The sequence below is a fragment of the Delphinus delphis genome, chromosome X (genome assembly GCF_949987515.2).
Source record: "Delphinus delphis chromosome X, mDelDel1.2, whole genome shotgun sequence".
Taxonomy (NCBI): domain Eukaryota; kingdom Metazoa; phylum Chordata; class Mammalia; order Artiodactyla; family Delphinidae; genus Delphinus; species Delphinus delphis.
The window spans coordinates 61,245,444-61,267,086 of NC_082704.1; the positions used below are offsets into that span (position 1 = coordinate 61,245,444).

Genomic DNA, 21,643 nt, shown 5'->3' on the forward strand with positions numbered 1-21,643 from the left:
ATAAGGAACAGAAGCTTTAAATGACACAATAGACCAGATAGATTTAATTGACATTTATAGGACATTCCATCCAGGAACAGTAGATTACATTTTCTTCTCAAATGCACATGGAACTTTCTCCAGGATAGATCACATCTTTGGCCACAAATCAAGCCTCAGTAAATTTAAGAAAATTGAAATCATATCAAGCATCTTTTCTGACCACAACGCTATGAGATTAGAAATGAATTACAGGGAAAAAAACGTAAAAAATACAAACACGTGGAGGCTAACCAATACGTTACTAAACAACCAAGAGATCACTGAGGAAATCAAAGAGGAAATCAAAAAATACCTAGAGACAAATGACAATGAAAACATGACGATCCAAATCCTATGGGATGCAGCAAAAGCAGTTCTAAGAGGGAAGTTTATAGCTATACAAGCCTACCTCAAGAAACAAGAAATATCTCAAGTAAAAAAATCTAACCTTACAGCTAAATGAACTAGAGAAAGAAGAACAAACAAAACCCAAATTTAGCAGAAGGAAAGAAATCATAAAGATAAGAGCAGGAATAAATGAAACAGAAACAAAGGAAACAATAGCAAAGATCAGTAAAACTAAAAGCTGGTTCTTTGAGAAGATAAACAAAATTGATAAACCATTAGCCAGACTCATCAAGAAAAAGACAGAGAGGACTCAAATCAATAAAATTAGAAATGAAAAAGGAGAAGTTACAACAGACACTGCAGGAATACAAAGCATCCTAAGAGACTACTGCAAGCAACTCTATGCCAATAAAATGGACAGCCTGGAAGAAATGGACAAATTCTTAGAAAGATATAACCTTCTAAGGCTGAACCAGGAAGAAATAAAAAATATGAAGAGACCAATCAGAAGTAATGAAATTGAAACTGTGATTAAAAATCTTTCAACAAACAAAAGTCCAGGACCAGAAGGCTTCACAGGTGAATTCTATCAAACATTTAGAGAAGAGCTAACACCCATCCTTCTCAAACTCTTCCAAAAAATTGCAGAGCAAAGAACACTCCTAAACTCATTCTATGAGGCCACCATCAGCCTGATACCAAAACAAGACAACGATACTACAAAAAAAGGAAATTACAGACCAATAACATTGATGAATATAGATGCAAAAATCCTCAACAAAATACTAGCAAAAACTGAATCCAACAACACATTAAAAGGATCATACACCATGATCAAGTGGGATTTATCCCAGGGATGCAAGGATTCTTTAATATATGCAAATTAATCAATTTGATACACCATATTAAAAAAATTGAAGAATAAAAACCATATGACCATCTCAATAGATGCAGGAAAAGCTTTTGACAAAATTCAACACCCATTTATGATAAAAACTCTCCAGAAAGTGGGCATAGAGGGAACCTACCTCAACATAATAAAGGCCATATACGACAAACCCACAGCAAACATCATTCTCAATGGTGAAAAACTGAAAGCATTTCCTCTAAGATCAGGAACAAGACAAGGATGTCCACTCTCACCACTATTATTCAAGATAGCCTTGGAAGTCCTAGCCATGCCAATCAGAGAAGAAAAGGAAATAAAAAGAATACAAATTGGAAAAGAAGTAAAACTGTTACTGTTTGCAGATGACATGATACTATACGTAGAGAATCCTAAAAATGCCACCAGAAAACTACTAGAGCTAATCAATGTATTTGGTAAAGTTGCAGGATACAAAATTAATACACAGAAATCTCTTGCATTCCTATACACTAATGATGAAAAATCTGAAAGAGAAATTAAGGAAACACTCCCATTTACCATTGCAGCAAAATGAATAAAATACCTAGGAATAAACCTAGCTAGGGAGACAAAAGACCTGTATGCAGAAAACTATAAGACACTGATGAAAGAAATTAAAGATGATACCAAGAGATAGAGAGATATACCATGTTCTTGGATTGGAATAATCAATACTGTGAAAATGACTATACTACCCAAGCAACGTACAGATTCAATGCAATTCCTATCAAATTACCAATCACATTTTTTACGGACTAGGAAAAATAATCTTAAAATTTGTATGGAGACACAAAAGACGCCGAATAGCCAAAGCAGTCTTGAGGGAAATAAACTGAGCTGGAGGAATCAGACTCCCTGACTTCAGACTACACTACAAAGCTACAGTAATCATGCCAATATGGTACTGGCACAAAAACAGAAACATAGATCAATGGAACAAGGTAGAAAGCCCAGAGATAAACCCACGCACCTATGGTCAACTAATGTATGCTAAAGGAGGCAAAGATATACAATGGAGAAAAGAAAGTCTCTTCAATAAGTGGTGCTGGGAAAACTGGATAGCTACATGTAAAAGAATGAAATTAGAACACTCCCTAAAACCATACACAAAAATAAACTCAAAATGGATTTGAGTCCTAAATGTAAGACCAGACACTATAAAACTCTTAGAGGAAAACATAGGAAGAACACTCTTTGACATAAATCACAGCAAGATCTTTTTTGATCCACCTCCTAGTGTACTGGAAATAAAAACAAAAATAAACAAATGGGACATAATGAAACTTAAAAGCTTTTGCATAGCAAAGGAAACCATAAACAAGACGAAAAGACAACCATCAGAGTGGGAGGAATATTTGCAAAAAAATCAACAAAGTATTAATCTCCAAAATATATAAAGAGCTCATGCAGCTCAATATTAAAGAAACAAACAACCCAGTCCAAAAACGGGCAGAAGCCCTAAATAGACATTTCTCCAAAAAAGATATACAGATGGCCAAGAAGCACATGAAAAGCTGCTCAATATCACTAATTATTAGAGAAATGCAAGTCAAAACTACAATGAGGTATCACCTCACACCAGTTAGAATGGGCATCATCAGAAAATCTACAAACAACAAATGCTGGAGAGGGTGTGGAGAAAAGGGAACCCTCTTGCACTGTTGGTGGGAATGTGAATTGGTTCAGCCACTATGGAGAACAGTATGGAGGTTCCTTAAAAAACTAAAAATATAATTACCATATGACCCAGCAACCCCACTACTGGGCATATACCCAGAGAAAACCATAATTCAAAATGATACATGCCCCCCCACTGTTCATTGCAGCACTATTTACAATAGCCACGTCATGGAAACAACCTAAATGCCCATCGACAGACGAACAGATAAAGAAGTTGTGGTACATATATTCAATGGAATATTACTCAGTCATAAGGAGGAATTAAATTGAGTCATTTTTTGAGATATGGATGGATCTAGAGACTGTCATACAGAGTGAAGTAAGTCAGAAAGAGAAAAACAAATATCATATATTAACGCATGTATGTGGAACCTAGAAAAATGGTATAGATGATCCGGTTTGCAGGGCAGAAGTTGAGACACAGATATAGAGAACAAACTTATGGACACCAAGCGGGGAAAACCGCAGGGGGTGGGGTGGGGATGGTGGTGTGCTGAATTGGGTGATTGGGACTGACATGTATACACTGATATGTATAAAATTGATGACTAATAAGAACCTGCTGTCTAAAAAATAATAAGAAAGAAAGAAAGAAAGAAAGAAAATGTAACTGGATATGAAGACAGCTCTCTGAATGAAATGAATAATTCTATTTTTAAAAGTAATAATAAAACTTCATCAACATTAAAAGCGTACCAAGTTTCAAATATATGCAAGTAAATCAGTTGGTTCCAGGGGTCAAAATCATATAAGGAATAAAATAACCTGGTCCTAAAGAAGATTATAAATTAATAGATGAGGTAAGGCATACATAAAAGAAGATAATAACAATTTATGTAAGTATCCAAAGTTGTTTACCAGTGTAATTACCACAGTGATTGTATCATTCTGAATATATGATACCAAATTTTTAAGGGGCATCTTTTTAGAAGTTGCTGGGCTTCTAGGACACGTATACACTCATGCACCTGGCATAAGACTATTAACTAAATCTTCATCTTAACTGCAATGCATCCTATGAATTCCAGTAGACCTCTTTGGATCTAAAGTATAGAAATCTAGGATGAGCTTGAGATTCCTTGGTCAAGCATAATTTTTAAATTAACCAAAAGAGTTGTACTGAGGATGAATATGAGAATTAGTAAAAAAAAGTAAAAAAAATGAGTAATTTTTTTTAAAAATTAGTAAAATTACTAATTTTTAAAAAAATTAGTAAAAAAAAAACAAAAAAACAAAATTAGAGAAAGGTTAATAACAAAGGAGAGAGGAACACTAATAGAGTAATACAACTTCAAACAAAAGAAATGTAGAAGAATAATATATTGGAGCATAGGCTTGTCAAATGTATATCTATAATCTTTTTTCTTTTATCCAAAGCTGAACAACTATTTATGCAAATCATACTTTATTTATTAATATAATTATCAAAGGGAATTTTCAAGATGATCCTTTCTACCCTGTTCATAAGTGCACCTTAAATGATGGGTTATCTGAAGGCTGAAATAAAGAATGAAAGGCATAATTCACACCAAACTGATAAATGGTTTTTATCAAGTTATATAACCCCTCTTTTTTCCTCTAATTTATAAATTTGTGTCTCTTTAAACTTTATCTCTTACCTCCAAATAGTGAACTTCAGTTAGATAGATGTGAAATATTGGATGATTTCTTTTTGACAAAGAATTAAATCTGAAAAACAGAAATAGAAGGTTATTACTTTTTCTGTCTGGATAATTGCCTAGTTCTGATTAAGCTTCAGCTTAGGACCTGACTTAAAAATAAATTCTTATTTTTCTTTACATTCTTATCAGAATTTGTCTTTTAACTGGTTGCCTCTTTTATTCTAGTTTTATCATGGATCAAGTGATACATAAGTATATTTCCCTCTATATGTTCACATGCCTTACCCAATACCCATCTTAGGAAAGTACTATATACATGGAAGTGTTAAGTTTTAGTATATCTCAGCTACAACTGACTAACAATTGTCTTTAAAACCGTGAGGTTCAGAGAGGATGGAAGTATATGACAAACCTTCTAGACCAGAGCTATGCAAATCAAATAGGCACTTAACCTGATATATTTATCCTTTGTAGACTTTTGCCTGATACATTCATCTTGTCCTATAGATAGTCTTTCCTTCTGACTGAATAAGAGCATAATAAAAGCCATTCTGGATCAGACTCAGAGTCCATCCAGCTCAGTATTCTGCTACTGATAATGTCAGCTGTGCAGTGCTGAGCACACAGGAGGCAATCTATTTCATTGAATGGTTCTTGAAATAAGCAGGCATGTCTGGCTTCTAAGGCACCAGTTCCCAAATAAAAGCCAGCTCTTCCACAAAATGCATGCAAATTTAACTCCTTTTTGAATCTTCATTTCTCAGTACATAAAACCTTTTAACATATAAAATAGTACTTCTTTTATTTTAAAATAGCTATTTCTATCCTATGTCCCAGTAATTCCACTTCCAGTATATACCTTAGAGAACTCTTGCAAATGTGTACAGTGAGACACAGTGAGTCACAGCAGCATTGCCTATAATTGAAAGAAAAATGAAAGCAGTCTATTAATGTCCATCAAGAGGGGAATAGATAAATAAAATGTGGCATATTAATATGATGGGTTATTATATATATAAATGTAGATACATCAACACAGATAGATCTCAAAAACAATGCTGAGTAAAAAGTATGGAACCTGGGGGCTTCCCTGGTGTCGCAGTGGTTGAGAGTCCGCCTGCTGATGCAGGGGTCACGGGTTCGTGCCCCGGTCCAGGAAGATCCCACATGCTGTGGAGCAGCTAGGCCCATGAGCCATGGCCGCTGGGCCTGCGCATGCGGAGCCTGTGCTCCGCAACGGGAGAGGCCACAACAGTGAGAGGCCCGTGTACCGCAAAAAAAAAAAGTATGGAACCTGGACATATACTATATGTAATATTTATGTAAATTTTAAAAACATATACAAAATATTGTATATTATACATGAATGTATATTTATGCATGTAAAAGGATACACAATACCTCATAAAATAGTTGTCTTCAAGAGGGAGTATAAAGTATAAGATTAGTAAGTGTGGTAAAGGGAGAATTCAACTTCATCTATATTGTTTATTTTATTTTAAAAAGGACTTGAAAGAATTGTGACAAAATCTTGACTGCTGTACATTCTTGGAGGAGGTGGAAACACAGGTGTTTACTATATTATTCTTTATATTTTTTAATTAAAAAATTTCTCATAAAAATAAAATTTCTAAAACTATAAAAAGAATCATTTAATATTAGAAGCATGTTTACTGTTATTTAACTTATTAAAAATAAAAAACAATGACTACTTCCTTCTAACATTGAGTTGGATGAGTCATAGAAAGATCACCTCTTCTTAGTTGCTCAAGATTCTAGAAGCAAATTCATATTTACTCTACCCATACACTCTATGATTGTACACACTGACTCAATCAACATTTACCCATTGTTTCTATACAGAAGAATATTAAAAAGTATATTCTGATCAAAGCCCCTCTGGCACTTGTAACTGTCTTTCTCTAGCCCTTCTCTTGACATTAATTCTTTCTCAAGGAATGGTTAACATAAATGCCTAAATTTTTCCAAGCACCAAAGGCATGCTTTTAAATCAGTCAGTATGGTTTTCTCTTTTGTTTCAGATACTTTCCTTGATGATGTTTACTCTTTGTTGGGGGGGAGGGGTTGTTTTGTTTTGTTTTTGTTTTCTGGTTTTTGTTTGTTTTTTGGCTAGAGAGGACATTACTTAGTTACTATGTCTAACTGTCTGAGAGCCTCTATTCTAACTATTCCAACATTCAAGATAATCTCACAATAAACCTAGGAAATAAATACTATTATCCCTGTTTTTGCAACTGAGGAAATTGACACATAAAGAGGTTAAATAACTTGTCCAAGATAAGCAGCTATTCAGTATAAGATCCAGAAAGTCAAACCCAGCTCTGAATGATTCCAAATGCCTTGCTCTTTCCGCTGCCTCCAAAGTGAAAAATTTTGCAATGATTTAAAAATCCTTTCCTGGGTATAAATTTTACTAATTATAGTAAAATGGTTTGAAACTTAGAGATGTTATGTTGCTTTGATCTTGCTATGGTTATTCCTGAAAAAGAGTAAGCGTAAAGATGTTTTTGTTGCTGTCATTGTGTGTCTATCAGTTTAATATAAAGGCAGTACTAGATCATTCTAGAGCTAGAGCAGTGGTTCTTAACTGGAGGTGATTTTTATCCTCTAGAGGATATTTGGCAATCTCTGGAGACATTTTTGGTTGTCACAGGTTGAGGGGCAGGGGCTTACTGGCATCTAAGGGGTAGAGGCCAGGGATACTACTAAACATCCTACAACATGTAGGACAGCCCCTAAAACCAAATAATTGACCAGACCAAAATGTTTATAGTGCTGGTTGAGAAACCTTGATCTAGAGGTAAGAACAGTGGACCACACTATAGTTGATTTTGAAGAAAATAAAATTCAAAAATCAAAGAATATAAGTACTAAAATATAGAGGACTTGAAAAATGTACAAAGCATGCTAACTCTGTTTTAAACAATCACTAGATAAATTTCTAAAACCAGGGGAAGGACTTTGACAGAATTTTGACTTGAGATTCCAAAATTGATCTGGGATGAAAAGTAGTAAGAAAGTAATACTAAATAAAAGTAGTATCTGGAGCTAAGTGTATAGGTTCTGTGGCCAGTAAAATGGGGTACAGGAGTAGAGGATAGTCTTTTAAGAGAGCTAGTATTTTGTTTGTTTGCTTTTTACCTTGCATTCACCTGCTCTTCTGATAAAAGTCTCTTATTTTTGCTTTCTCTTCTTTTAAGAGTTTTTTTCAAACAGCTCCTGGATGGTAAAATAATAGAGATAAGGAAAAGCTTTATTAAAAATGAGTTTCTAAGCTTTTCTTCTAAAATCAGGAACAAGACAAGGATGCCCACTCTCTCCCCTTCTAGTTAACATAGTACTGGAAGTCCTAGTCATAGCAATCAGAAAAGAAAAAGAAATGAAAGGCATCCAAAATGGAAGGGAATAAGTAAAACTGTCACTATTTGCAGATGACATAATACTATATATAGAAAACCCTAAAATCTCCACCAAGAAACTACTAGAACTAATAAGTGAATTCAGTAAAGTTGCAGGATACAAGATTATTATACAGAAATCTGTTGCTTTTGTATACACTAATAATGAACTATCAGAAAGAGGAAGCAAGAAAACAATCCCATTTAAAATTGCATCAAAAAGAAAAAAAAACCTAGGAATAAACTTAACCAAGGAGGTGAAAGACCTACACTCTAAACACTATAAGACATTGAAGGAACTTGAAGATGATACAAAGAAATGGAAAGATATCCTGTGTTCATGGACTGGAAGAATTATTATTATTAAAAGGTCCATACTACCCAAAGCAATTTACAGATTTAAGGCAAGTCCTTTCAAATACCCATGACATTTTTTCACAGAATTAGAACAGATAATCCTAAAATTCATATAGAACCACAAAGGACCCTGAATAGCCAAAGCAATCTTGAGAAAAAAGCACAAAACTGGAAGTATTACGCCCCTGAATTCATTCTATACAACAAATCTACAGTAGTCAAAACAGCATGGTACTGGCACGAAAGCAAACACATAGATCAATGGAACAAAACAGACAGCCCAGAAATAAACCCAGGCACTTTTGGTCAATTATTTACAACAAAGGAGGCAAGAATATACAATGGAGAAAAGACAGTCTCTTCAATAAGTGGTGCTGGGAGAAGTGGACAGCTATATGTAAAACAATGAAATTAGAAAATTTTCTCAAACCATATAAAAGTAAACTCAAAATGGATTTAAGACCTAAACGTAAGACCAGAAACCATAAAATTCCTAGAAGAAAACATAGGCACTACACTCTTTGACATAATTCTTGGGAATATTTTTTTGGATCTGTCACCTAAGGAAAGGGACACAAAAGCAAAAATAAACAAATGGGACCTAATTAAACTTAAAGTCTATTGCACAGCAAAGGAAACCATCAAGAAAATGAAATGACAGCTTACTGAATGGGAGAAAATATTTGCAATTGATATGTCTGATAAAGGATTTATATCCAAAATATATAAACAGCTCATACAACTCAACATCAAAAAATAATTAAAAATAGGCAGAGAGCTAAATAGACATTTTTCCCAAAAAACTCATACAGATGTCCAATAGGCACAAGAAAAGATATTCAACAACTCTAATCATCAGGGAAATGCAAATCAAAAAAAAACAATGAAATATCACCTCACACCTGTCAGAATGACTGTCATCAAAAAGATAACAAATAACAAACGTTTGAGAGGATGTGGAGAAAAGAGAACATTAATACACTGTTGATGGGAATGTAAATTGCTTATAGCCACTATGGAAAACAGTATGGACGCTCCTCAAACAACTAAAAATAGAACTACCATATGATCCAGCAATTCCACTCCAGAGTAAATATTTGAAGAAAAGGAAAACAGTAATTCAAAAAGGTATATGTACACCAATGTTCACAGCAGCATTATTTACAATAGCCATGATATGGAAGCAACCTAAGTGTCCATCAACAAATGGATGAAGAAGATATATATATATATATATATATATATATGCAGTGGAATCTTCAAAACATAAAAAGACTCACAGATACACAGAACAAAGTAGTGGTTAACACTGGGTAGAGGGATGGAGGAAGGGGATTAAGAGGTACAAACTACTATGCATGAAATAAATAAGCTACAAGGGTGTAATGTATAGAACAGGGAATATAGCCAATATTTTATAGTAACATTAATGGAGTATAATATATAAAATGTTGAATCACTTATGTTGTATTTCTGAAACTAATATAAATCAACTATACTTCAATTAAAAAAGAAAAATAAAAAGTTAATTTCTCTGTGAACAGTTACACCTATATTAAAGAATTTCTGAATCATTCAACTCTCAAAACTATTTTGGAATCATCTTAAGTGGAAAGATCTCTAATAAGAGCAAATGCTTTGTTCTTTCTCACAATATCACCCTTTAAGAATCAACTCACTGATTATTCAAGTTTAAAAAGATTTCCTGGCAAAGAGAAATTTTAGTGTTGAGTGCTCTGTTACAATAAAAGTTTCTATAGAAATGTTCTTTCTGATAACTATACATTGCAATCACCAAATATTACCATTTCTTATTAAAATAACAATGAAATAATAGAAATTATCACATATAGAAATGGTAAATATGTGGAGGGATTTTTCCTAATTACCCAAGACTATTTTTTCATTATTTTTCTGTTCACTTAAACCTTACATTCAGATTCTCATCTTGTCTCCTTTTGCTCATCTCTCACTTCCTAATTATAAACTGGATAATTTTTCAGGTCACCTATGGCAGCCACTCAAACCAATTCCTCTTGTCTTTAAACTTCTATTCCCACCTCGTCTTCTATTTGCCTCAGCTAAAAGAGCTTTACCTCGTCTATAGCTCTAATCTCTTTCACCTGCCACTTAAAGAGTGCTAGACCATGAAATTTTGAAAATCAAATAAAACACAGGAGAACAATGAAACCAGCAAGGTGTTCTTTGTCTGCCTAGGAAAATAGTTTTTCCATTATGAACAGGAAAGACCCTCGTTTATACCTTGCTAGGATTTCCAAGAAACTGAATACTCTGCTTATAGAAATTATAAAGACTGCCAGCCAGCTGGAATAATTCTTCATTTTACTCTTATGCTAAATGGGTACTTGAGCTATAGAAAGCAAGGAGAAGTGGTCTTATTCATGATTCTTCCTTGCCAATCTGCTACGTACATTCAAAAGTACTGGATTAGGAATCAAAGGGTCCTGAATTGAATACAGACTCCATTTGCTCAAAACTTGCTCAGGCTGGAGCTTCCCTAGTGGCGCAGTGGTTGGGGGTCCGCCTGCCGATGCGGGAGACGCGGGTTCGTGCCCCGGTTCGGGGAAATCCCGCGTGCCACGGAGCGGCTGAGCCTACGCGTCCGGAGCCTGCGCGTCCGGAACCTGTGTTCCGCGGCGGGAAAGGCCGCAGCGGTGAGAGGCCCGCGTACGGGAAAAAACAAACAAACAAACAAACAATTGCTTAGGCAAATCATATAATCTCTCTGAGCTTTGTTTTTCTTTTTTTTTTTTTAATTGGTAAAAAGGATAATAATGCCTGACAGTTTGCCTCAGGTTACTTTAAGTATCAAACGAAATGATGTATAAGAAGCACTTTGTAAACCATGAAGTTCCATCCAAATTGAGTTATTTTAGGCAGAATAATAAGATTTATATTTCTCTATATTAGAATTTTCATTTCCAGTACACAAACAGATGCAAAATATAGACTTCTGAGCCCTGCTACAAACTTATTCTATCAGAATCTATAGAGGTGAGGCCCAACCATCTGTATTTTTAACAAGAACACTAAAGTTTGAGAGGTACTATATAATGCACCATTCTCTTTTCTGATGTATTCCTTTCTTTCTACTTCAAGGAAAGTTTAACTGTCATGTACCATTTAATTTTCTAATCATCTTGAAATTGTTTGCTAAAATATAACAAAAACGTTGTTGAGTTGTCACAAAACAACCTAAATTAAATTTTAAAAATTAAGTAATTTAGATTTCAACTGCAATTGTTTTATAAATGTTTTTAACTTTAAAAAGGAAACCTTGTTCTTTGTAATACAATGGATTGCAAAATATTTAGAGAACTAAGAATGAAGAATCATGAAAATAACTCAATTTCCTGGGAGAATTATAATTACCACATTAGCTTCATTCATTCTGAAGTTTAACACATTCAATAGCTGCTGAGTTAAGACACTATATTGGTTCTTTACATCTCAATTATCCCAGTAAAAATTCAAGATCTCTTAAAACACACCTAAGTTTCAATAGGTGAATTTTACCATATCTGAGTTTATCAATATGTGACTTATTTTGTTTCAGTTAAACCTTCTTATTTAGAGTTAACTAAGTCCCAAAAGAACAGTTTGGGAGGTCCTATACCTATCATCTTTATCACTATAGCCCTGTTCTAAGAGTGAAAGAAGAAAAAGGTAGTTGCCTATCTAGGTTAGACAGGGTAGGTGGTATTACTAAATCTGGTAGAGTGGAAGAAACAAAGCCAATATCTAAGATAACCCAAAACAACAGGAAATATGACTAAATGCAATGAACAATGAATGAATAATTGTGCCTAGGGTGAGAGAGTAAAATTATATTTTAAAGACTACATCTGGCTTTAAAAACACTAACCTTAATCATCACTATGATAAACTAAACATTTCCATATTTCATACTAACATGTTTAGGAGACTAAAATAAGTTATTGATCTTAGTGTTTAATCAGAGTATGTGTTAATATAACACCAATATATTCTTAGAGGCTATATTAATGTGGAAACAACCCAAATAACCACCATCAGGAGAATAGATGAATAAATTATGATATATTCATACAGTAGAATACTCTATTTCAGTGAAAATGAATGAACTATGGTTACATGTAGCAACACAAATAAGGAACATTATGATGAGTTACAAAAGCAAGTCAAAGAAGAAAGAAAAAGTTCTGATTTCATTTACACAAAGTTCAAAAACATGCAACACTAAAGAACATATTGTTTAGGGATGCAAATACTATTGGTAAAACTATTAAAAAAACAGAGAAAATATATATAAATTTGAGACAGTAGTTGCCTCGAAAGAGGGAAGGAAAGGAATGTGATTAGGAAAGGAGTACATAAGGGAATTTATAGGGAATGGTAATTTTCTTTTCTCATAATGGGTGATAAGTCACAGGAGGTTGTTGTATTGCTTTTGTTTATTCTGTACTCATGTTTTACAAATATTGTTTTATAGGCATTCAATGTTTAATAAAACAATTAAAATTTGATGTATTTCCTTTCTCTGTAATATATTTGCTCTGTCATAAAACAAGTTTATGATTTTAACAGATTTCAATTCTTTGCTTTCAACAGCAGCAGTTACAACTGAATATGCATATACATTCAATAGTTCTATTACTGTGCCTAAGATCAAAAGAATTATTAAATCTAACTTTAAGAAATAAGATGTCCAAGGAATAATATGAGGGCAATTTTTGGAGTAAAAATTAGTTTAGAACTCATAAAAATAAAAACAACTTCTTAATCTTCTAAGTGGTTAGTAAATCAAAGATATAGGCTATGTATTTTTTTTTTTTTACTTTAGATGGACAGCAATAACAAATTCCTAACTGGACAAATCTCTTCAGATTTTAACTTTACTAAAAACCTGATCCCAACCTAAGAAGTTCTACAATTTGCAAAAATACTTTAAAAACACTTTTTAAAAAAGGCTTATTCTTTTAAAAAAGAATATAACTAAAATACATAAAACTTGGAAATGCTTAAGCTTTAGTGGATTGTTCTGTCAACATGTGGATTTATTGAAAGAGCTGTGTTAACACATATTAAAAACCTAGGGACGAACTTTTTAAAACACTTTTTTTTTTAACTTTTTACCAAAAAAAGAATTCTCAAACTGTGAAATACAGTTAGTTGTTTACCTAGTATGGAAAGTGATGAAACAATAATGAAATCTGTCAACTTTTGTCTGTCTCCATAAAAGTAAATCTTGCATCCCAAATATATACATATGGAGAGATATAAATAAAAATCTTTATACAGTTTCATCTATGGATGTGGTTTACAGATTGTTCTTCCCCAGAACTATACTCAAAAAGGTTTTTCCAGCATTAAGGGTTTTATAATTCGATAAGTCTGAAGCCTACCAATAGTCAACACAAAAGAGTGAAACACTAGCTTTTTGAACCATTTTAGTTTTCAACAGGAAATGATCCTAAAGGTAAAAAGAGGCTTAGCCAATTATTTACTCATTCTTTTCCCCACATATTTAAATATTAACGATAAGAAAAATTTAAACGCCAAGCTTATAAAATTCCTCCATAAGGGTATAATTATTCTAGCTATTTTCCCCCCCAAAGTATTATCTCTGAGCTCTTTCTTGGAATGTCTAAGAGTTTTGAATTGAAATGCAGCGACACCAACGCCAAAGATTCCCTTCCTTCCCATAAATCTAGAGATTCAGCGTCTAATTAATTACCTTTGGATATATTAATAACTCACATATAAATGCTAACCGCTATTTAGCATTTCTATTAACCTCCCGTCCATTAAAGATTTGGTAGTAATTTTCATATTTTACACCATCTATTATAAAATAATAATAAACTATTTATTACGAATATATATTTCACAGCAACTTCACCTCTTAAACCTAGGCTTAACTTTTTTCGTCCTCCCCATCTAACCAAAAACTTTAGGATCATATCCTTTTTAACACTTTAATTGAACCTCACAACTCAAAACTACCAACCCCGCTAATCCCTTATTTCATACGATTATAACTTTTTTTTAAAGTACTTTAAAAGCCCTATACCTTTTTCCTTCATCCGTAAGACAAGCTCTGAGAACAAAAGTGAGGGGTCAAGGATAGTGTGAAATCTGAGGGAAGAGGTGGGGCAGAAGGTTAAAGAGAGTTTGGAGTAGGACAAAAGAAAGAACTAGAAAAGTAAGCTGGGTGACGAAAACCGTTAGGCGCTGGTTAGGCTTGGGTGCAGCTAAGGACACGAAGGGGAGGGGCTTAACCTCTTGCGCTCTAACCCCCAACGCACGGAAGCGACTGCCACACACCCTATCCGCCTCTCAGAGCAGCAGCCATTTTGGCTTTGCCCCAGCTCCGCCCCTCGGACGCGGACGGCTCCATCCCCCCACGCGCACCCCACCCCCGCCTTCTTCGCGCAGAAACAGGAAGTGGGATTGCGGACCTAGGAGCCAGGCCGGCAGCAGCTCAGGACTAGAGTCGCGCTCCGAACGCACTGCAGTCAAATCCTTGCCGCTGCCCCTGGCTGTCGCCTCCCAAGAAAACTCGTGGGACCCTGTCGAATATGGAGAGTATCCTTTCCTTTCTTAAAAGTTGCTGCTAGGGCTTAAAGAGGTGGAAGAGAGGAGGGCCTGGGGCCCTGGAAGGTGCCTGGTGGTGACCTTTTAGGTCTAGTTGAGGAGTGGTGAGGGTTCTGACTCCGATTGGTAGGCTTTGGCAGCTTATTTTGTTTTGTTTGTTGTTGTTTTCCTGGTAGCCGCAAGCATCCTGAATCAGGGGACGTGGGGCTGCTTTGAGAAGATTACTGAACACGAACCCTCCCTTGTTGAAGGCTACTGTCACCTGTTCTTTCAGGGAATTTATCCATTTCTGAAAAATCGAAGGAGAGTGGTGTGGAAGCAGGCGACAGTTTGCCAGAGGTTTGGGGCAGAGGTATAGGTTTTGAATGGGTAACGAGGGCAAATAGTTTTTGTGGAACTTCTTCCTTTTTCTGGATGGAGGTGACTGGTAATGAGTTCTTAATACCAGCCCTCCGAACTAAGTTGATTGCTTGCTTGTTAATAATCTGATTTAGCACGTGAGGAAACTCATAGTTTCCTAAAGCCACAAAAATCCATCAGTTGCACCTGTGTTACCACTTAAGCAATGTGTTCAAGGTTAGGAACCAAGCTGTGTGAAGCTCTGAACTGAAGGATGAGGTGGTTTTTTGCAAGTGAAATACCATCACAGGATTTTCATGTCGCTGTCCTTCTTCCAGAAATTGGCATTACAGAAATAGAGTACTTTGATATCTTGCTATTGAATGAAACTTAGCAAAATAACAAAATTGGGTCATAGAAATTCTCTGATAGCTCATATTGAAACTATTTTCATTCATTAATTTGTAAGTCTGAAATATAGAAAGACATTTGGTGAGAGTATTAAATTATGTAAACTGTACTGAGAATATTGGTAACATATTTGGTGCTGAACTGGCCAAGATAAACCAAGAATAAAATGTGAACCTTTGTGGAGGTGCAGAAATAGGTCATTTCATGAACAGAGTAGATGACTAAAAGGCCCAGTTTAAAGGATATAATTTATAGAAGTGTAGTTGTGTTAGATGATTTTTATTAAAGCACCATCATAAAAGAGCACTGGATTATGAGTCAGAAGATCAATTTCCAATCCCAGTTCTGCCTTTTAAGAAACATGTGAGTTAGAACAACTCATATAGCCTCTGTTATGCAATGTTTACTCATCTGTAAACATACTAACTGACCTGTCAGCCTTATAAAGCTCTTGTGAAGGTAAAATGAAATGTAAGGGCTTACTAAATTACGAAGTTTTGAACATGTTAAGTATTAAGAAGTGGAGTACAATTTGCTATCTTTTTCGCCAGATCTTTTGGAAGGGTTTGAGGTAATAGCTCTAAAACTGCTTTTATTTCCTACTTTAATAATGCAAATTACTTTTGCTCACCTAAAAACCTACTCTATGTGATTTCCAATAATAAGATAGTTACTAATTTTCTTTCACTGAAAAGTGTGTATGCCTGACTATAATTAAAATTAATGGTACTATTATCAGTAGTTTAATACATAACAAAAATGAACTGTAACTACTCTTAAGTCCATCAAAGGAAGTGAGGACTTCATTCATACCGTCTGGCAGTGGTTAGTTCTCTTGGTCCTTTTTTTAGAATCCAGACCTTTTCCTTGGAGTATAGAGGAAGAAAATGACATATGGGCTCAGACCTGTCTTTCATAAATAAATAACTTGAACTGAAACTTGAGTAACATTTATTTGTCACCTATTTGAAATGCAGAAATCTCATTGTTACAGTATGTAAGAAGAATAAATGTGCTAACACAATTGAATTAGCATGGTAATTGTGACTTCTGTCCTTGGGCAGATAGATACACTGAAGTTATGTTGGATTAGATCCAATATCATTTTAAACAACTTGATGGAATACCCAAATTTATTTATTTTTTAAAATTTTTATTACAGTATGTTTGCTTTACAATATCATGTTAGTTTATGCTGTATGGCAATGTGCCTTTTCCTGGGGAAAATATTTGTCGCTGACATCTCTTTCTCTAGGGGATTCTAACCTGAAAAAGGTTGAGAAGCAACGAAGTAGATAATAGGTACTGTAGACATAAGAGTAAAGAAAGGGATGTTGTGAACTGGACTGGTATCATTGTCTCCTTTTGTAGTCACCTAGACAGATGAGACTGTGTTATAGGCAAAAATTGCCAGCTACCTTAAAAATGCTCTCCATTGTGAATGGCTTTACATCCTAAAGCAGAATTACAGATCAGAGTCTCTGAGGCTTTGCTAGTGTTGACAAATGTATTGTGATTTTTTAACCAAGATATTAATAATAGTTCAAATTTTGTTTTTTAAATATCACCTGACAGTAGTCTTACAATGTATGTCCTGGCTTGCTAGTAGAATGTTGTCTTACAAGAAGTATTTTATGTAAGGAATGCTTATCGTTCATCATTTGATGCTATTTGAGGATCAGTTCTGAGCAATTCACTATGAAAGTTAAAATGCAAAAAGAGAAATAAGAGTTGAGCTGGCTTTGAATTCCTTCTTGTTCTTCTATTCACAGTTAATTACCCATCTCTAGGCTTCAGTTTTCACATCTGTACAATGAGGGAAGTTGACAAGCGATCTCTAAGGTTTCTTTCAATTCTGAAGATCTCCCTGAGTTTCTGTGTTCCCAAACTCTACCTCCCAGACATACACAAGGGATGACGAAGATGCTGGGAGCTGAAAAAGAGGAAAGTTGGGTATATAATGCCACTTTTTCTCATCAAATGTATGAATAACCATCTATGGTATGGCACCACTGCTTTATTCTGGAGCAGGCAGGTGCTAGTAGAACATTCTTATTCCTTCCTCTTACCTCCTTTGTTTTCAACCTTTACTTCTATGTAAAGGATTGTAAAATCCTACTGTTGGCACTTGGAATCAAATAGCTTTCTGCCCTACTATGTTGGGATAACTTACTTTCCCTTGGAGTTGCTCCACTGACTTCAGAGAGGTAGGCAGGACGTAAGAGTTCTACTATGAATTTCTGCTAGTAAACTGACTATAACCGTTTTTCTTGAGGAAGCAGATTGAAATCTTAGAGCAAGGTTTCCTTCTGTATGCATATTAAATATGTGGAACCCTAATGATTGTTATTTAAATTTTAAAGCAATAATCTATTAAGGCATAGGTGATTTCTCCCCTTTGCCTGTCAGCAGTGTGATTGCTATTAAATGAAATCACACAGAATGTTTTTTTTTTCCTTTTTAAATTTATTTATTTTTGGCTGTGTTGGGTCTTCGTTGCTGCGTGTGGGCTTTCCCTAGTTGTGGAGAGAGGGGGCTACTCTTTGTTACGGTGCGCGGGCTTCTCATTGCAGTAGCTTCTCGTTGCAGAGCACGGGCTCTAGGCGTGTGGGCTTCAGTAGCTGTGATGTGTGGGCTCAGTAGTTGTGGCTCGCGGGCTCTAGAGCGCAGTCTCAGTAGTTGTGGTGCACTGCCTTAGTTGCTCCGCAGCATGTGGGATATTCCTAGACCAGGGCTCAAACCCGTGTCCCGTGCATTGGCAGGCAGATTCTTAACCACTGCACCACCAGGGAAGCCCAACATAGAATGTTTTAAAGACACATTGGGATTTTTTTATTCCCTGACTAGCTGTATTGCCCAGTTAAGATAGGTGACTTATCTAAATCATGAGGTGGTAATGACAATTTATTGAACATCTACTATGTACCAAACTTTGTGCTGGGGATTTTATATATCATCTCAAAACCTCAAAACAACCCTGGAAGACGGGTGGTAGTGTCCTCATTTTATAGAACAGGCAATTAAAGCTAAGAAAACTACAGAGCTTGTAAGTGTAAAGGATCTGAGCTCGGCTCCAAAGTCTCTGGTGTGTTCACGTTTCCATAGTGCCTCCAGAACTTACAGTGCACTTCAGTTATATTTGATCAAGTCCTAGGGTTATGCAGAGCTACTCTTTCTATATATTGACATTCCATTTGAGATTTTTGCTTTAAAAAGAGTTTGGAAAACCATGAATCAACACAATCACTTTAGGGAGGACCTAGCTTAGATTTTCTCGAAGGCAAGTCTATTCATAGATATATTTCCTATTAAGAGGTACACCTGGGCTTCCCTGGTGGCACAGTGGTTGAGAGTCCGCCTGCCGATGCAGGGGACACGGGTTCATGCCCCGGTCCGGGAAGATCCCATATGCTGCAGAGCGGCTGGGCCCGTGAGCCATGGCCGCTGAGCCTGTGCGTGCGGAGCCTGTGCTCCGCAACGGGAGAGGCCACAGCAGTGAGAGGCCCGCGTTATGCAAAAAAAAAAAAAAAGAAAGAGGTACACCTGTATGATGTAATGTTTTAAATTTTAATTTTATAGAGTTAGAAGGTAGGGAATACTACTTTCTGAAAATTTGAAATAATTGTTCAGATGATTCATTGATTTTACTTATTTATCAATCCCAAGGGCTAAGTGAGTTAGTGTTTTCCTTTTGCATGGATTTTGGCAGGAGGAGGGAAATCTACTGCCATTAATGGAGATCTTTGAGACCAATTTTTCAGAGTCAGTGTTTATGTTAGCAAAAAAGCAAGCATGGTGGTGTATAATAAACCTCATAGTGGTTAAGAGGAAGATGGTAGGGAGGGGAGGAAGAAGGTACACTGGGCAAAGGAGCTGTATGTGAATACACAGAGTCAGGTAACTGGTGGAGGCCATCATCACTGAAGCACAAGTTGCTGGAGCCTGGGATTACCCAAGATCTAGTTTAGGGCCTTATGCATTATTCTATACATGTTAATATGTATTACTGTTCAGCCTTCTAAACCTTCAATCCATCAAAAATAAAGTATTTCAGTCATTGTCTTTTCAGTTGGCAAAGAAAAATAAATACTGTCTTAATAGCAACCACTTTGCCAAATTGAATTTATGATTAGTCAGTGAAGGAGATTATTCTGCCAGTTTTATTTTTTCCAAATAGAAAAATACTCCAAGGATTTACAGCTTACTAAAATATCTAAAATATTTCACAGTATATCAACTCTGGTTCATAGTTCAATTTAGTGGTTGAATCAACGCCATTATTTTCCACATTAGCAATAGAAGATATTCACTTATTGTAGTGTATACAGAAGGTGATTATTTGAATAGCAGGCACCTGAATTTAAGAATCGCCTACCCTGGTTGTAGAAGGTACCCGAGAGTTAGAGGCAAGGTTTTAGACGGAGGAGTGTTTTGATTTCTGGCCTAGGACAAAAGATACATCATCAGAAAAACACTGGTTTTACAGGTTGCCTGGGATACATAGACACATATGAATATATTTGGCAGGGGTGGTAGTCTAAGATATGTAGTCCACCTCTATGGAATCATGTGCTTTACACTACATTTATGAGTCAAAATGGGAAAAATAAGAAGAGACCATGTAAAAAGTATTTTCCAAAACCAAATATCTTCAATTTTAAAAGCCGTCCTTTATTGTGAGACTCTCCTTCCTACATTTTTGGTGCTGCTCTATTCTTTCTGTTAATTATACCAGTCCAAGGATTTTTAAAAAAGTCTGGAATCTGCTATGACATTGGTTTTCTCACTCTTAGCCACAGAGCCCTTTTTTTTCCTGAATGGAATCATGTAGAATCCTAATATACTACAGAAATAAACATCATTGTATTAGTGTAAACTTATTCATAAGCTTATATGTGTAATTGAGTCCTCTTGCCCAACATCAGTGATGCTTTTTCCCCAGTATATCAGGTACCATTGCAAAACATTTTTTCTACTATTCATTTACTTAAAACTATTGAGTACTTCTGTTAATCACTGCACTAAGCTGATGGTATAAGGATAATTAGGGTTCATCCATATTCTCAGGGTGTCCATAGTCTAGTTAAAGAAGTAGACATGTAAACAAAGAATTATAATGAAATACAGAAAAGTACATCATATATAAAGTAACATGGGAATACAGAGTAAGTAGCTACTGACACTGTAAATTTCAAATTAGTGTTTCCACAGAGTATACTTAAAATTTAGGACCAGAATGTTTGAAGACAGCCTTGGAGAAGAGCTATTTTATATTAAATTTATATCAAGCACAAACAGGTTCAGTGTATCCAAGTTATAATACTACTACACATTCCTAACAGTGTTGTCCATATACCAGTATTATTTAATACATGCTTTTGGGTTTTTTTCTTTTAATTTTCAAGCAACCCTCTTTTTTAAATTGCAAGGATACCATCTCATGGAATAGGACTATAGACTCCTAATCTAACCTTTTATTTGAAATGAATTTTTTACAAAAATCATGTAACTTTAATCCTCACCTCCCCAAGAGCAAGTACAAAAAAGAATAAAAGACCAGTTACCTGCCACTGGGCTTAAGAAATAAAACATTACCAACTCATCTCTTATTTCCCCACCAAAGGCAACCACTGTCTAAAAGTTCATATTTATCATTTCCATGCATTTGTTTATATTTGACCACATACGTGTACATTCTTAGGATATAATTAATGCCTTGCATATTTTCCAATTTTATGTGTGTGGTATAATGTTTTCTTTTTTATTCAAGATGGTTCTTCAGATTCATTCATTATGTCATTTTCACTTTCACCTCTATGTAGTTTTTTTTTTTAACATCTGTACTTTTTTTTTTTAAACATCTTATTGGAGTATAATTGCTTTATTGTAGAAATATCATACAATTTATCCATTCTATTTAGTGATGAACATTTAGGTTGTTT

At 35.1% G+C, this 21,643-nt stretch overlaps 1 protein-coding gene across 7 annotated transcripts in view; it reads left to right on the plus strand.

Moving 5' to 3' along the window:
• Positions 1-14,823: 14,823 nt before the first annotated feature.
• Positions 14,824-21,643, plus strand: part of LOC132417879 (charged multivesicular body protein 1B2-like) — a 69,479-nt gene continuing 62,659 nt past the window's right edge. For 6 of the 7 annotated variants that reach the window (XR_009517946.1, XM_060001729.1, XM_060001731.1 and 3 more), the window contains exon 1: positions 14,955-17,654. Coding sequence is in view for 1 of the 7 variants with exons in the window: in XM_060001735.1 (XP_059857718.1) it covers positions 14,936-14,942 (7 nt within the window). In the remaining 6 variants the exon portion in view is untranslated. The other variant, XM_060001735.1, reaches the window with a different exon arrangement.